Source organism: Xenopus laevis, chromosome 8S, assembly GCF_017654675.1.
Source record: "Xenopus laevis strain J_2021 chromosome 8S, Xenopus_laevis_v10.1, whole genome shotgun sequence".
Classification (NCBI taxonomy): domain Eukaryota; kingdom Metazoa; phylum Chordata; class Amphibia; order Anura; family Pipidae; genus Xenopus; species Xenopus laevis.
In genome coordinates this window covers 65546035-65561384 of record NC_054386.1, presented here as the reverse complement: position 1 = coordinate 65561384, position 15350 = coordinate 65546035, and the positions used below count along the sequence as shown (strand labels likewise).

The 15350-nt window shown below is 36.2% G+C and overlaps 1 protein-coding gene across 1 annotated transcript in view; it reads right to left on the bottom strand.

Annotated features, from left to right (window-relative positions):
• aff2.S (AF4/FMR2 family member 2 S homeolog) overlaps positions 1-15350 on the bottom strand; it is a 309129-nt gene that overhangs the window by 190255 nt on the left and 103524 nt on the right. The window contains exon 3 of the mRNA XM_018233013.2: positions 12077-12934. Coding sequence (XP_018088502.1) covers positions 12077-12934 — 858 coding nt within the window. The remainder of the gene's footprint in view (positions 1-12076; positions 12935-15350) is intronic.

Here is a 15350-nt window from a genome sequence, read left to right as displayed (position 1 = left end):
TGGGAGCCCCATGGGGGGTGTGGGGGGCCCCTTGGACGGCAGCCCTGGTGGGCCCTGCCCCCACCAGCCCAACCCTGTCTGGAGCAGAATGTGAAATACTACAATATGTCTTGGATGAGGCGTGCAATTTACAAGTCATTCTTTAACCTTTGGTTCACACATCTATTTCAGGACCCTATTAAACACAGATGTAGTTTTTCTAGATACTTGAGATTCTTAGAAATAAATATACGTGACAATGATATCTTTATAGCAATTGGCTAACCTCCTAACATAACTTGCAACACACTGCCACTGAATGCCAAATTCTGGATGTGTTTAAAAATGTCATCAAGTGGTTAATGAGATCTACTTCTGGCTCTCTGTAGCTTAGTAAAACTGAGTGATCTTTACCTTCTGTTACAACCAAGTAAACTGTCCTCTGTGAACATACTATGGTGAGTGCTGGATATGACATACTGTCCTGTCCATTTAGTATTGCATTTCAGCTCAATATTTCACTAGCAATATGGGAGCATACGCTATAGCTAATGATAACAGTTTATGTCCTCAAGCTTTGTGAGCTCATTTTCATGTAACTTAGTGCATGGTCTAGAGCCAGTTATTGCCATATCAAAATGGTGACCGATTTCCAATTTTAAATTTCCAATTTATCTATATACTATTTATATTTATTTATGTATAAATAATGTATATCATGCATGTAAACAAATTACTGAATAATAAGTAGATGGTTATGTTGTAATCACGGAAAAATTGCAGAAGAGATTTAAATCCTTTTATCGCCAAAAGTAATTGGATTGTTACTGCTAGCATTTATTATACTGTGGCTGGTGTGATTAAATGAGCAAAATGTGTGCTCATCGGCTCCTAACCTATATAGAACATTTGAAAAATTGTAAGGATGTTTTTACTCTGTCTGTCTTTCTAAAGGTTACATATACTAGATAAGCAGGAGCACATTGTTTAATACTATGGTTTACCATAAAAGTCCTGCATTGGGTGAGAAGGATCACCATGTACCTTCTCATCCTAAATCAAGTCCAAGAGAAACACACAAGTATTCTGTCATTTCAATATGTAACTTGCGATAAGGATTTGAGCTAATTAATACAGAAGCAAAGACAATTTAATGACAAGAATACCGTTAAAACCAATGAAACTGGATTATTCAAAAGAAGTTTGGATTAAATCAATTATTATAATCCAAAACGGGAGCCTATTAAACCCCTGTGGAAATGAAATTGTATTTGCTGGTGTCGTCTATCTGTGTAAAGCAACCTGCTTATTAAGCATCACAATCCAAGTTTATAAGCAGTGCTTGGAAAAAATTACAATGTGATCATATTTCTTGCCAACAATTTTGTGTGTATGAAAGCCTCCCACATCCAGTTCAAGAAATGCATTCCATTTAAACATACAGTATGAAGAAAATGTTTTAACAAAATTAAACAATACTCCTATTTTAAATACAGTATGCATTTATTGGTTTTATACCAGCTATGGGCAAGTGATAGCTCCTTTCTAGTGTGGCTGCTACCTTTTCTGGAAAAAATACCACCTTCCTATATTTTTATCTTTCTTTCCTGTTAATGAGATTGGCAAGAAGCATCATTCCTACTCACTAGGTATTTCCAGCTGAAGCAAGGCAACCCATTCAGATTAGAAGTAAATATTCGGAAGGGATTTTTTACAGTGAGAGCTGTGAAGATGTGGAATTCTCTCCCTGAATCAGTTGTACAGGCTGATACATGAGATAGCTTTAAGAAGGGGTTGGATGGCTTTTTAGCAAGTGAGGGAATACAGGGTTATGGGAGATACCTCATAGTACAAGTTGATCCAGAAACAGGTCATCTGATTGCCATCTTGGAGTCAGGAAGGATTTTTTTCTCCCCTCTTAGGCAAATTGAAGAGGCTTCATATGGTTTTTTTTTTTGCCTTCCTCTGAATCAACTAGCAGTTCTGCAGGTTATATACAGACTTAAAAGGTTTAACCCGATGGGCATGTGTCTTTTTTCAACCTAACTTAAGCTGGCCATAGATGTTGAGATTTTTAAAAGATCAGATCCTGATCGTGAGACCACGATCTTCTCGGAACGATCGTACGATCGTACGAATTTACCATCAACTAAAAAGACCAATTTGCCAGGAAGACAAAGGGGAGTCCCTGCTTGGCCCTGCAAACATAGATAGATTGCACTGGGGCCGACAAAGATTTTTTGACCTGGCCGATCAATTTCCTGACAGATGTCGGCTGAAAAATCGTAAGATGTACGATCGTTCGAATCCCACTAACCGCACGAAGGATTGGTCGGGCTTCCCTAAAATCGGTCGTTCGACAAGAGAAATCTTTGCGTCTATGTAAAATGTCAACCAGATGGTAACCTTTTAGAGAACTGAAAAAGCATAATACAGGTATGGGATCCGTTATCCGGAAACCCATTATCCAGAAAGTTCCAAATTACGGAAACACCGTCTCCCATAGACTCCATTATAATCAAATGATCCATATTTTTAAAAATGATTTCCTTATTCTCTGTTATAATAAAACAGTACCTTGTACTTGATCCAAACTAAGATATAATTAATCCTTATTGGAAGCAAAACCAGCCTATTGGGTTTGTTTAATCTTTACATGATTTTCTAGTAGTGTTAAGGAGTGAAGATCCAAATTACGGAAAGATCCGTTATCCGGAAAGCCCCAGGTCCCGAGCATTCTGGATAACAGGTTGTATTCTGGTAGGTAATTCGTATGTTCAATGTACAGTATACTGAACGTACAAATTACAAAATATCGTGGAATATGTTGGCGCTATATAAATACCTTTTAATCTTTCACATTCTCTCAAAAACTGCAGTATGGCAGGGAAAAGAAACTTTTGATGCAGAATAGAATATGCTCACATGTTATGCTTACCATTTAGAGAATCAGAAATGGAGAGCATGCCCCACCTATTATATTTGTTTATAGTTAATTGGTAATAATAATATTTTACCGGAAACATGACAAATTACATTAATACTGTTATGATTTATTCCTAACCCCGGCTGTTGTATTCCACTCATGTTGAGTTCTCAGTTGGTTTAACTGGCTGAATTCTGAAACGCAACTAATGGACAGTTGGTCATTTATGCTAAATTCAAGCCATTGTTCTGCAAGGAATATGTCCCTAGAAAGCCCATAATACATTGGAAGAAATTGAAAAAATTTTAAGCAAACAGGATGATTGAAGACAACAAAACGACACAATCAAAAGAATCAATATATTGTAGTTTTACTAAATAGCAGCATATAAAGCTCAGAAATAAGCAGAACCTGGAAAACCAACCATTAGTAAATGAACTAGCCACAGAGAAAGATTTCTTTTTACATATGGACTTTTTCATCAGAGCAGAGTGGCGAGATAACAGGTTTTTAGGGTCCTGTAAATGGAGAGATGGCAGAGATCTGAAAGATTTATCCAGTGTGTTGTCATTTAATTGCTTCTGGGATAGATACAGTACTGAATGAGAAGGGGAACTGCAGACTTGAAAAGCAGAAGACACTGACTTGCAATGTGAAGGAAATAAGGAACACAATAATAAATAGTGTATCATGTCCCTATGCCAAGAATCAAAGACAGCACTGCGGCATTTATATGAAACATAAAACAAAGTGACTGAAAACAAACACATGCTAGATGATATATAGAAAATAAACCATTTTACTGTATATTACAGTCTGGTGTGTTTAAAGGGGACGTATCCATAACGTACCTTCCTCAACATAAAGCATAATGACAGCTGTAGTTTGGCAACCGCAAACATGAATTCGGAAAGCAACCCTCCGGGAATCATTTAAAAGCAAAGTAGGAAGGAATAGCCTTTGCCTTGCGAGATTGATACCTTGTTAGAAATCCTCCCAGGAGGAGCAAATTCCTGCAAGGGTATCTCCACTGGAGTGTGTCTACAGGGGCTGGTAGTCTGTAAATGTTAGACTCACCTGAAGATTTGGAGCTTTCTCGTACTGTAAATACTTATTGCTTCGTTTTTGGACTGAGTTACAAGACTTTATTCCTTTAGTTATTGAGACAGCTTGCACTTGCAACGTTAGTGGCCCTATTGTCACTTAGCTAAGAGTGTTTCCTGTATTAATTAATGCATTGGTTATCTTATCTTATACTCTATAAAGTGCATTCACAATGCCCCAATAATTGTGCACAGTGCAATCCGCCATTTATTTGCACTGTGGCCACTGCTGACTGTGCCTAGAATCAAGTGTGGCCTGTATTAGGCCATGCTCAATATGAAGGTGGTAGGCATAGGAGGCATGTAGGCATGCTCCCCACTAGCTCCCTACCTGCCCTTAAATTGCAAGTCGTTTGCACACATATTTAGGGAGCAGAAGGTGACACAGCCTTCATTAAGACCCAACAAGTGCTTTTAAATGAGCAGTAAGGGGTGCGCTCTTGGACGCTACCCCGCGGTTCTCATACACTACCCCGTGGTTGTAAGTGACCCCTTTTTTCTTCTCTAACTCATTGCTCACTTATTTGTTTTTTTTTTTACTTTGCATTTCTTTGATTTTCTCACTTTTAGCCCTGTAATTGATAGGTCACTAACTGATGTCTTGTATACCATAGTCTACGCGGCAAATTCACTAACCGGCGAAAATTCGCCATCGATGGCTTCGCACACATCGCAACACTTCAGCAAGCGTAAATTCGCCTGGACAACGCTATTTCACGAAGATCCAAAGTTGCGCACAGGGTACCGAACGCTGGCGAAGTTGCGCTAGCAAAAATATGCTCAGTATTTCGAAGTTACGCTAGCGTTGGCTAATTTGCATACGACATGCCGTTAAAGTACAATGGCCATATATACTGCAGCAAATACATTACACTACACAAGGCCAGGGAACCTTAATAAAATTATATAGAGGTGTTATATTGCCCTATACATGTGCCCACAGTTTCGTTTAGGTGTTATATGTTATCAAATGTAGGGGGGAAGGAGGGTACCCCCAAAGAATTTTTTCGATCTTTTTCAGCCTATCACCCTGTAAAAAAGAAAAGACGCCAGCGTTTTTTGGGACTTAAGGTGGCCATACACAGGCAGATAAGGCTGCCAATATGGGTCCTTTAGACCAATTCGGCAATATATCTGCCCTTGTATGGGGCTTCCGACGGGTCTTCCCGATTGATATCTGGCCACAATATCGATCGGAAAAGTTTAATTTTTCCGCAGACCAACCCATCAGAGCCCATTGCTCCTCGTTGTAATTCGATCGATTGGCCCTAGGGCCGAATGTTCAGATTACCCGATATAGCCCTGCCATTGGTGGTCATATTGGTGAAAGATGTCGCCAGACGAGCAGATCTCTTCGTATATGGCCAGCTTTAGAAAAAATTTCAACTTTTTTTTGAGGAACTCCTATCTACTCTATTGCACTTCGCCTGGTCTGAGGTGGTGAAGGCAAGTCTGGCGATAAAGGTAACGGTTAGTAAAATCAAAAACATCGTGAATTTGCGTACCAACGCTCTATCACCAGAGCTACAATTTGCCTGGCTTTAGAGTCTGAAGTTGCACCAGAGTCTATCTCCTTCGTGAAATTACACCAGCGAAATTACGCCAACGACCGTTAGTAAATCGGTGAAGTGCAGAAATGATGTTACAATGGCAAATTTTCGCCAGCGTTAGCCCTTTAGTAAATGTCCCCCTATATTTATACTATGGGCCACATCTATTGCCATTAAGCTTTACTACATATGAAATAATAATGGTGTTTTTTTTATTTTGTGGCCAGTTATGGGATACAACAGTCAATATTTTTGAAATATATGCATCTGTTCCTAACTTCTGGGGTATATTATTGTGGAATATTGATACACAGCACACAGCGGGTGTTTTAAAATGATTTCAAAATGAATTCAGCACTTCAGTCCTGTTGCCAGGCTTGTTGCATTCAACCCCAATTGCAGGAACAAAGAACATGGAGCTAGGTTTACACAGGTTATGTGGAGTTCTCACATTATTTTGCATTTTAGTGTAGCAGCTGGCTTTAGAATGGTGGAGGAAAATGTTACTGAGCAATACTGATTTTAGTTTTACCCTGGATGTTGCAGCTCCCAGCATGCTTTAAGCCTTGATAATATTATAATGTATGCTAGCATTTTTAGCCTAGAAAAGGGTAACATGTGGGTGATCAAGAGAATTTAGAGTGGCTTCTGATTTACCCCCATTGTATTAATTTCAAACATACCATGGCACTATTACTAGAACTTTGGCTCCATTACCCAATTTTAGAAAGAAAAAAAAACAAAAACACTTAGCTCACTTAGTTATAAATGTATTGGCTGTTGGAGTTGGACACGTTTGTTCATTACTGTAAAGTGCCATTCCTTAACAAATGAGAGTGAAGTTATATATCACACTGGGTTTTTTTCTAATCACCCCAAAGGGTTTAAACTACAGTAGCTGTCACTTAACTCTTGTTTTATTATGAAGTAATTTGATATATTTTCATTTTGGGAAATAAACTGAACTTCTGGTCAGGATCAATAAAAACAAGCATTTAAATCCACTAATGGTTCTCTCCAATCACTCCAGCAACATCATAAAATACTGGCACTGAGTTTTCATTTAAACAACTAGGTATAATGTTCATTAATTCTGGGGGAAGATGTATTTGTTACTGATAATATTTTCTATTGACAAAAAGTCATTCAGGTTCAATGCTATTCTTTTTAGACTTATCAGTATGTATAAACAGTGCTGACTAATAATGATGTTTTGTACAGGTCTTTGTCTGAATTTGTATCATTGTGAATCAATAAAATGACATACCAAAGTGTTATAAAGAGACATAATGCTTCAATCTATGTTACATCTTCAAAAGCATTCTAATGTTTTCCATCATCTCATCTATTCCTAATGCTTCTTCTCTTTAGTAAAATAACCCCTACTGCCTAATCCTATCCTACCCCTCATATCCTGCAGTTAAATATATAAAGCATTTGTGCTTCATCAGGTGTTGGAGGTTGAGTATTGCAGTAGTTGAAAATATTTTGCCTCTGAAACTTTTTAGAGACAAGTGCAGCAATGCTCCCAACTGTCTTCAAGCTAAATCTACCAGAAAACAAGGGTATTATAAATGCTAGTATATGGTACTGCCAACTGCCATAGATGTAGATGACCATGGTTTGAGAAAATAGACAATAAATTTGACTAACCAGCAACCAGCCATTTCTCCAGCTTGCAACATCACAGCTACATACATTTTCCAATACAGTTAATTTACTAATAGAATAGAGCAATTATTGGTGTGGACCTTCACTATGTGTAGGATGGTAGAACACTGTTTATCATATATATTATTATATATTATACAATGTTCGATTTACAGTGCTAAACTTGCTAGTAATCGCTTTAAAAAGAAAAAGCAAGAGCAAAAAGGATACATTTAATTTCAAATCATATTATCCACTTGTTTAAGACATAAGAAATATAATATTGAAATTACATCTTACAAACCTAATGCGGCTCTTCTCCGCTAATTTATTCCCAAGTCAATATGTGTATTAATGCACTAAACCATTTCTAATTAGCACATGGAAATGCTTTCACTTGGATTCTTCTGATTAATTTCATTTAAAAGCCTGCCCCGTGCAGCAGCATATGTAATGTGTCAGTTTTGGCTTCGAAGGAAGGCTCTGACATTACACAGTTCAATATTCTAAGCCATAAAATTCTCATTTTACTGCCACAGGACTACAAAATGCAGAGAGTGTTTCCTTCTTTCGCTGTTATAACTAGGCAGTGGCATTGGGATAAAAATGTGCATGGTTCTTATTGAATATATGAAACCTTTATACATGCAATTCTAAACATATTACAGATGAAAACTCAGTGGGTCCTGTAGGCACAGGACCACATTCTGCCTGGGACAGGGGCAGAGGGACACCCAGTCCAACACTGGTCCTTCACCTCTGAAGGACAGATATATTCCCCATAAAATAACTTCTACCCAATCTAGAAAACAATGTCAGATCTTCCAGGTTTCAGCCCAATGTTGACAAATCATTAGAGGACATGATTTTGTTTAGATTTATGGACCTTATCTATGGCTTGAGTTGGGCTATAGAACAAAATCTTTTGTCTAATTAATCTCTATGGAGAAGAGTTATTTTAGAAATTGTGTCACAGCAACAAGAGTAGAACCCAATGAACTTAATTAGCAGAGCTGGATATATATGAGCAGAAAACATGTACAAAGCAAGCATAGCATGACAATCATTATAATTTTTATAATTAAGTTATACATTCTTCAGAAAGATAGGCAATAATTATTCCATTATAAACTTCAGCATCTTATATGCAGATCAAATTCGACTTTGGCACTTAGGCATTCCCCTAGGACATGGTTAGCTGCTCATCCTGTACTGTACTCATTAATGAGTGCTGGATATTTTTTATTTGGAGCTCAGTGCACAAGGGCCTTTCTGAATGAGCACTATAGGGCATGCTCTTGCACTTGTGCCCCCAGGGGCATAAATAACCCCTCATTTCTTGTGTTACAAGGAAGTGCTTATTTTTAAATTACAGTAAATACAATTACCTACAGTAGCATTCAGAAGAGAAAGCTGCAGGATACGAGTCGTTTGACATAATAATGCTGTCCCAGAGTTCCATAAGGTGACGCATGTGCCACCCAGTTTCTAGTGAGTGAAATTGTCTGGTTTGGTTCCTCTGACGTGGGTCTAGATAATTATGTTTTATGACTTTTTTTGCAGGCTAAGATGAGGTTGTATATAAATCCAAGGAATCAGATAGGTGGCACAGTGGTGCAGTTGTTAGCATTTATGCTACACTGGTATCCTGAGTTTGAATCCAATGTAGGTAGGTTACCTTGTTGTCCCTTTTGTGTTTGGGGGGAGGTAAATCTTAGATTGCAAAAATGTCTGTAAAGTGTTATGGAATATTTTTGGAGCTATATTAATATATAATCATCAGTGGTAACTCTCTGTTAGGTGTGTCCTGATATAAGCTCAACTTCTGTAAACGACTGTAGAAAAGGCATGTTCTTTTGCATATTAATGGACTACATCTTTCTAAATTCTTAGTTCCCGACAATTTTCATATTTACATTCACACACTTCCCTCTTTTGTCATTAAACTTCACTTTCCTGATCCCTCACCTAAAAAAAACAAAAAACAAACAGCAAACACTAATGTTGTTGAAATATTTGTGGTTCATGTAACAGTAACAATTCAAAAGCAATGTTATTGCTATTAAAATCAGCTTAAATGTTTTATTTATTTGAGAAAACAAACAAGGCTAATCGCACATAACCAGTGTCATTCTTCTAGGCCCCTAAAGCATCCAAAATACAACTTAGTCTTCTTATTTCAAAACAAGACTAAGCACAATTTTATTACAATGTTTTTTTTTGTGGTTATCAACATGGTCTAGTGCATTGGATTTATCATAGCAGTGGTTACATTTTTAAGTGATCACAACTAAATCCCTTTTTGCCCTATAACAGTAAAAAAAAAATCATTACCGTTAACTTTTATGCACATATTCATAACATATTGATTAAATTAGCCAGACATTGTTTGACTATATCTCAGTCATTGGACTTTAAATGGTTACATTCTGTAAAACTGACATTACAACCACAAAAATAATTATACGACCAGAGCCTTTACTGTTTACTTTGGTGGAAAGAAAAAGAAAATCACAGTTTTCATACAACTCAGAAAGTTATTTCAAGTGTTACTGCAAAACACAGCTGTCTTTGTTGCAGCCCAGAATTCTAATAAATACCATGGAGCTATAAAATAGACTAACGCATCATTCACATGATCTAACTGCAGCAAAGGAAAACTATGGGGCAGATTCACTAAGGGTCGAATTTCGAAGTTAAAAATACTTCGAAATTCGACCCTCGAATTGAAATCCTTCGACTTCGAATATCGAAGTTGAAGGATTTAGTGCTAAACATTCGTTCGATCGATCGAAGGATTTTTCGTTCGATCGAACGATTAAATCCTTCGAATCGAACGATTCGAAGGATTTTAATCCAACGATCTAAGGAAAATCCTTCGATCAAAAAAATTTTAGCAAGCCTATGGGGACCTTCCCCATAGGCTAACATTGACTTCGGTAGGTTTTATCTGCCGAAGTTGGGGGTCGAAGTTTTTTTTAAAGGGAAAGTACTTCGACTATCGAATGGTCGAATAGTCGAACGATTTTTCGTTCGATTCGTTCGATTTCGTTCGTATTCGAACGAATTTAACCAATTCGATGGTCGAAGTACCAAAAAAATACTTCGAAATTCGAATTTTTTTCATTCGAATCCTTCACTCGAGCTTAGTGAATCGGCCCCTTGATCTTGGTCTAGTTATTTAAATTAAAGTTATTATGCAAAAAATATAGTCAGGAAATAAATATAGAGACAGGAGTTTATGAAAATTGAGATGGTGTTAAATTTAACACTACCTTAAATAACTACCTTTATAAATCTTCCATGGGAAAGCTACATTTACAAAAAAAACTTCTCTTGTTGTTGTCCCTAGTGATGGGCGAATTTATTCGCCAGGCGCGAATTTGCGGCAAATTTGCGTGATTCGCCGCCAGCGAATAAGTGTGCAAAACCCCTGCGAAAATTTGCGTCAAAAATTCGCCGGCGTCAAAAAAAATTTTCCGGAAAAACGGACGTTTCGTGAATTTTACGTTGTTTCGCAAATTTCACGCAAAATTTGCGAATTTTTCGGCGAAGCGAAACGGCGCAAATTTGCCCATCACTAGTTGCCCCATTAATTAATCTGTGCAGAGATGAGATTGCTCCTCTACAGAACAAAGTATAACTTTCGTCTAAACTCTAACTTTTTTGGAATGTATCCAGAAATTCATCATAAATACTTTGTGCCAGAAGCATTGATGTCCACATGCCAATCTATACTGACAAAGACTCATAGATGTCTAGACCAGAACCTACTAAATATGTATCTTTATGAAGCAAATTAACTTAAAAAACATATTCAACGTTAATAGTCGAAAAAAATATTGGTACTTTTTAATAATATTATAATTGTCAGTAACTATAAATGTATTCAATTGCACTCTTCTCATAATTTAAAATGTTAAAAAATGGAACAGTAACACTATAAAATTGAAGTGTTTTAAAGTGATGAAAATATAATGTACTGCTGCCCTTCACTGGTAAAAGTGGTGTGTTTGCTTCCAAAACTCTATTCTACTTTATAACAAGGTTCTGTGTAGCCACGGGGGTAGCCATTCAAGCAAAGGATTCATAGTAGATAATAGAAAAGTCTTGAAGAATCCCATGTATAGTTCAGAGCTTTTTTTTGTAGCTGTGTATACTGTGCCTTTTCTACTTTTTCAGCTTGGAATGGCTACACAGTAGCTTGTTTATATAAACTTTTATAGTGTATCTGATGCAAACACACCAGTTTTACCAGTGCAGGGCAATAGTAAATTATATTTTCATTACTATCATTTTTGAAATTACTGTTCCTTTAAAATCTCAGATTTGTGTAAAAATATCCTAAAAATCTCCATTTTTAAAAGCCTGTTAATTAAGTCTCAAATTTTTCTGGTCAATTTTTAAAGAGGAAGAAGTCCAATTTTTAGAGCATTTTTGGAGATTATGTATTTTTTTGCTAAAAATCCAAAATTACTCCAGCTAAAACTTGTCAAAATCATGTAAAAGTTGATGGCAGATGACCCTTTAACAATTTGAAGATATTTCTTTCCTTCATTATCTTCGTGGGTTATCATCCAAAAAAGTCGAGTTTTTCAGGAGAAAACTCGAAAAAGTTGCATGATTCAAGCATCAAATCAAAAAAGTTGCACAGTTTGATTTGATATCAAATTTTTACTTCACTTTATCCCGCGCAAACTTTTTCCATCAGATTCATTGGTAAATTAAGGGGATTCAGTTTTGGGGGTTTGGTTTAATTTTTTTTTCATTATAGTGAGAAAAAGTCAAGTTTCCTCCTTAGTATAATTCTCATTCATGAAATTATATCCTTATAAGATGGGCAACAACAACCAGAACTTAAAACTTACCTCATTTCCTTGGGGAATAGTAAGCTTTGGCAGTTTGCTCTTAGTAACAGGTACATTGGCTTTCCCCTCTAAGAGTGTTCCAAATAGAGGGTTGTTATATCCATCATCTATTTCGGTTGATGGCTTTAGTTCAGGAGAGTCATTGGGTACTTGATCCTGACCATCCATTGGCCTTACGTAAGCTGTAGGCTTTTGCTGCACCATGCTTGTTTTACTGTGTATTCCTGGAGGAAAGTTCTGAGAGGAGACACTGTTGTTTGCAGCTAATAATGATGTAGATGGAAGGGGAGAGACAGCGCCATGGCCTAGTGTTTCAGAGTCTATTGGAGATTTTGAATGTTCCCCACTTAATGCTTTAGAGTGGTTGTGCCTTCTGGAGTGTGTGGATGATGTAGCAGGTACAAGTTCCTCAATAACACTTTGGCAGTTGTAAAGGTCCTCATAGCGTATTTGTAGCAAATCATGTGAAGAATTATGTTTTAATCTGCTTGGTTGACTGTTGAATTGATTCGATTGTGTACAAGAAGAGGTGTGTCCTCCATGTGCCCAATCCACTCGAGACTTCCTTGACCCTTCATGGTTGTGCATCAAGGTTGTATTTGGTGCCAGCGAAGAGGGTGGTGGCATGGAGGATGATGTTTGGTCACTGCTTTGGTGGCATGGGGCCAGCCTGTTTCTTTGATCTGGAAAAAAGTTCTGCTCATTTTTCTCTACGGGAGTTGGTGTCTGTGGCACTGAATTCTTTGGAATTCCTACAAGATGGGTCTGATTGTTGTGATTTGTTAATAAGTCTTTCATTTCATCATAATTTCCCAAGGTGTTCTGAACACGGTTTGCAAGAGCATCCCCTTTGTTTGTCTAAATAGTATAGAAATAATATTTCAAAAAGTTACATGTCATCAAATTACTATTTACAATCACAAAACAAATGTGAAATGTGAACTTGCCTTTCATTTGCCCGTCTACAAATTACCAAAAAGAAAATAGTTTATGACGGTATTATTAATTGGTACAGAACAAAAAAACATGAGCTTGACCAATGATGTCTTGTTTAACAAGCAGCATTGACATTTGGTCCAGTTCCAAATGTCACCTACACTGTTCAACAGCTATTCATAAACCTTCAGAACTAGGAGAAAAAATAAATAAATATATATATATATATATATATATATATATATATATATATATATATATATATATATATATATATATATATATACTAGAACTAGAAATATATTTTATGAAAATGTAATTGCTAGGTGTACAACTGTATAACTATATTTTTTTTAAAGCTAAATTGTTGAAATTAAGGTGTATATATAGGTATGCAATCTGTTATCCAGAAACCTGTGATCCAGAAAGAGATGAATTATGGAAAGGCTTTCTCCCACAGACTCCATTTTATCCAAATAATCTTAATTTTTAAAAATGATTTCCCTTTTCACTGTAATAATAAAACAGTAACTTGTACTTGATCCAAACTAAGATATAATGAATCCTAATTGGAAGCAGAAGTCGCCTATTGGGTTTACTTAGGGGTAGATTTATCAAGGGTCGAATTTCGAAGTAGAAAAAACTTCGGAATTCGACCATTGAATAGAATCCTCCGACATTGAATTCGAAGTTGGGAGGATTTTATACATCGTACGATACAATCGTACTTCGAATCGAACCATTCGACCGATTTTTATCGTACGGTCGTACAATTTATCCAAAAAGACCTTTGACTTAAAAAAACTTAGCAAAACACACAGGAGGTCCCCCATACACTAAACAGCAATTCGGCAGGTTTAAGTTGGCGAAGTATTGAAGTCAAAGGTTTTTTTAAAGAGACAGTACTTAGATTATCGAATGGTCGAATAGTCGAATAGTCGAATAGTCGAACGATTCAAAGTAAATTTGAAGTCGTAGTATCCTATTCAATGGTCGAAGTATCCATAAAATTACTTAGAATTTCGAATTTTTTTACTTCGAAAATTCCCTCGAATTCACTTTGACCCTTGATAAATCTGCCCCTTAATGTTTACATGTTTTTCTAGTAGACTTAAGGTATGACAATCCCAATTATGGAAAGATCCATTATCTGGAAAGCCCCAGGTCCCGAGCATTCTGGATAACTGGTCCCATATATATATATATATATATATACAGTATAAATATATATATTAAGTCTTCTAAAAAATAATTTAAACATTAATAAAATGTAAACCTTAATAAAACACAAAAAAAAATTGGTTTACCTCCAATAAGAATTAATTATGTCTTAGCTGGGATACATTACAAGGTACTGTTTCATTATTACAGAGAAAAAGAAAGTGATTTTTTTTTTTATTTCAATTATTTGATTAAACCGAAGTCTATGGGACATGGCCCCAAATAATGTTTAACAATTTTTATTATTTGATTAAACTGCAGTCTATCAGAGACAGCCTTTCTGTAATCTGATGCTTTCTGGTTTCTGGATTTCCTATACTGATGCTGATCCCATACCAACGTACAGTTTTATTTGTGGAAGGTTTTGGGTTTGTGAACAAATTGTTGTGTCATTCATCCTGTTGACTGTTCACCTGCACCCAGATAAGTTAACTTCTTTGCAGGAATATACAGTAAATATATATCCGACCAGCAATTAAGGTGCCTTATAATGTACTGAATGAAAGGATGTTCCTCCTTATTAATAAAACCAAATAATTTCCTAACATTAACATTTACCCAAATTTTTCGGTAAAATACTAAGACAGCTGTAAAATGTTATTATAAGATACAATTTCAATAGTCTCTAATATATACAGTTGTCGGTCCAATCGCATCAATCTGATTTGTTTCCCCCTCTAACAGGAGAGCCATGCAATTTTCTTATTTAAAAGTGCACTGCTTATTTGGCAACATAAGCCAAACAGCATCATTATATTGAATTTCCAAGCAGAATATCACATTTCTATCAATACATAACAGCACCAACAAAAACACATTTGTTTTAATTAGAACTGTGCTTTTTAAACATACTTCTGTTTATGATTATAAATACAATTTTGGAGTAATTATATAATCTGTCAGAAGCTGAAATACATTCAAAACCAGGCATATTTACAGCTGAGAGAACAAGAGTAGGAATCATTGTAACTTATTAACGGTCGCTAGGTCTGTCATTTTTAGTGGCAGAAATTACATTTAGCTAAGCCAAGAATAAGCTCTTTGTTTATAAGCTGTCTACTTCAACAGAATTGCACAATATACCATTTGGGATAGCGCCAAACTTGGCCTTTTCTTT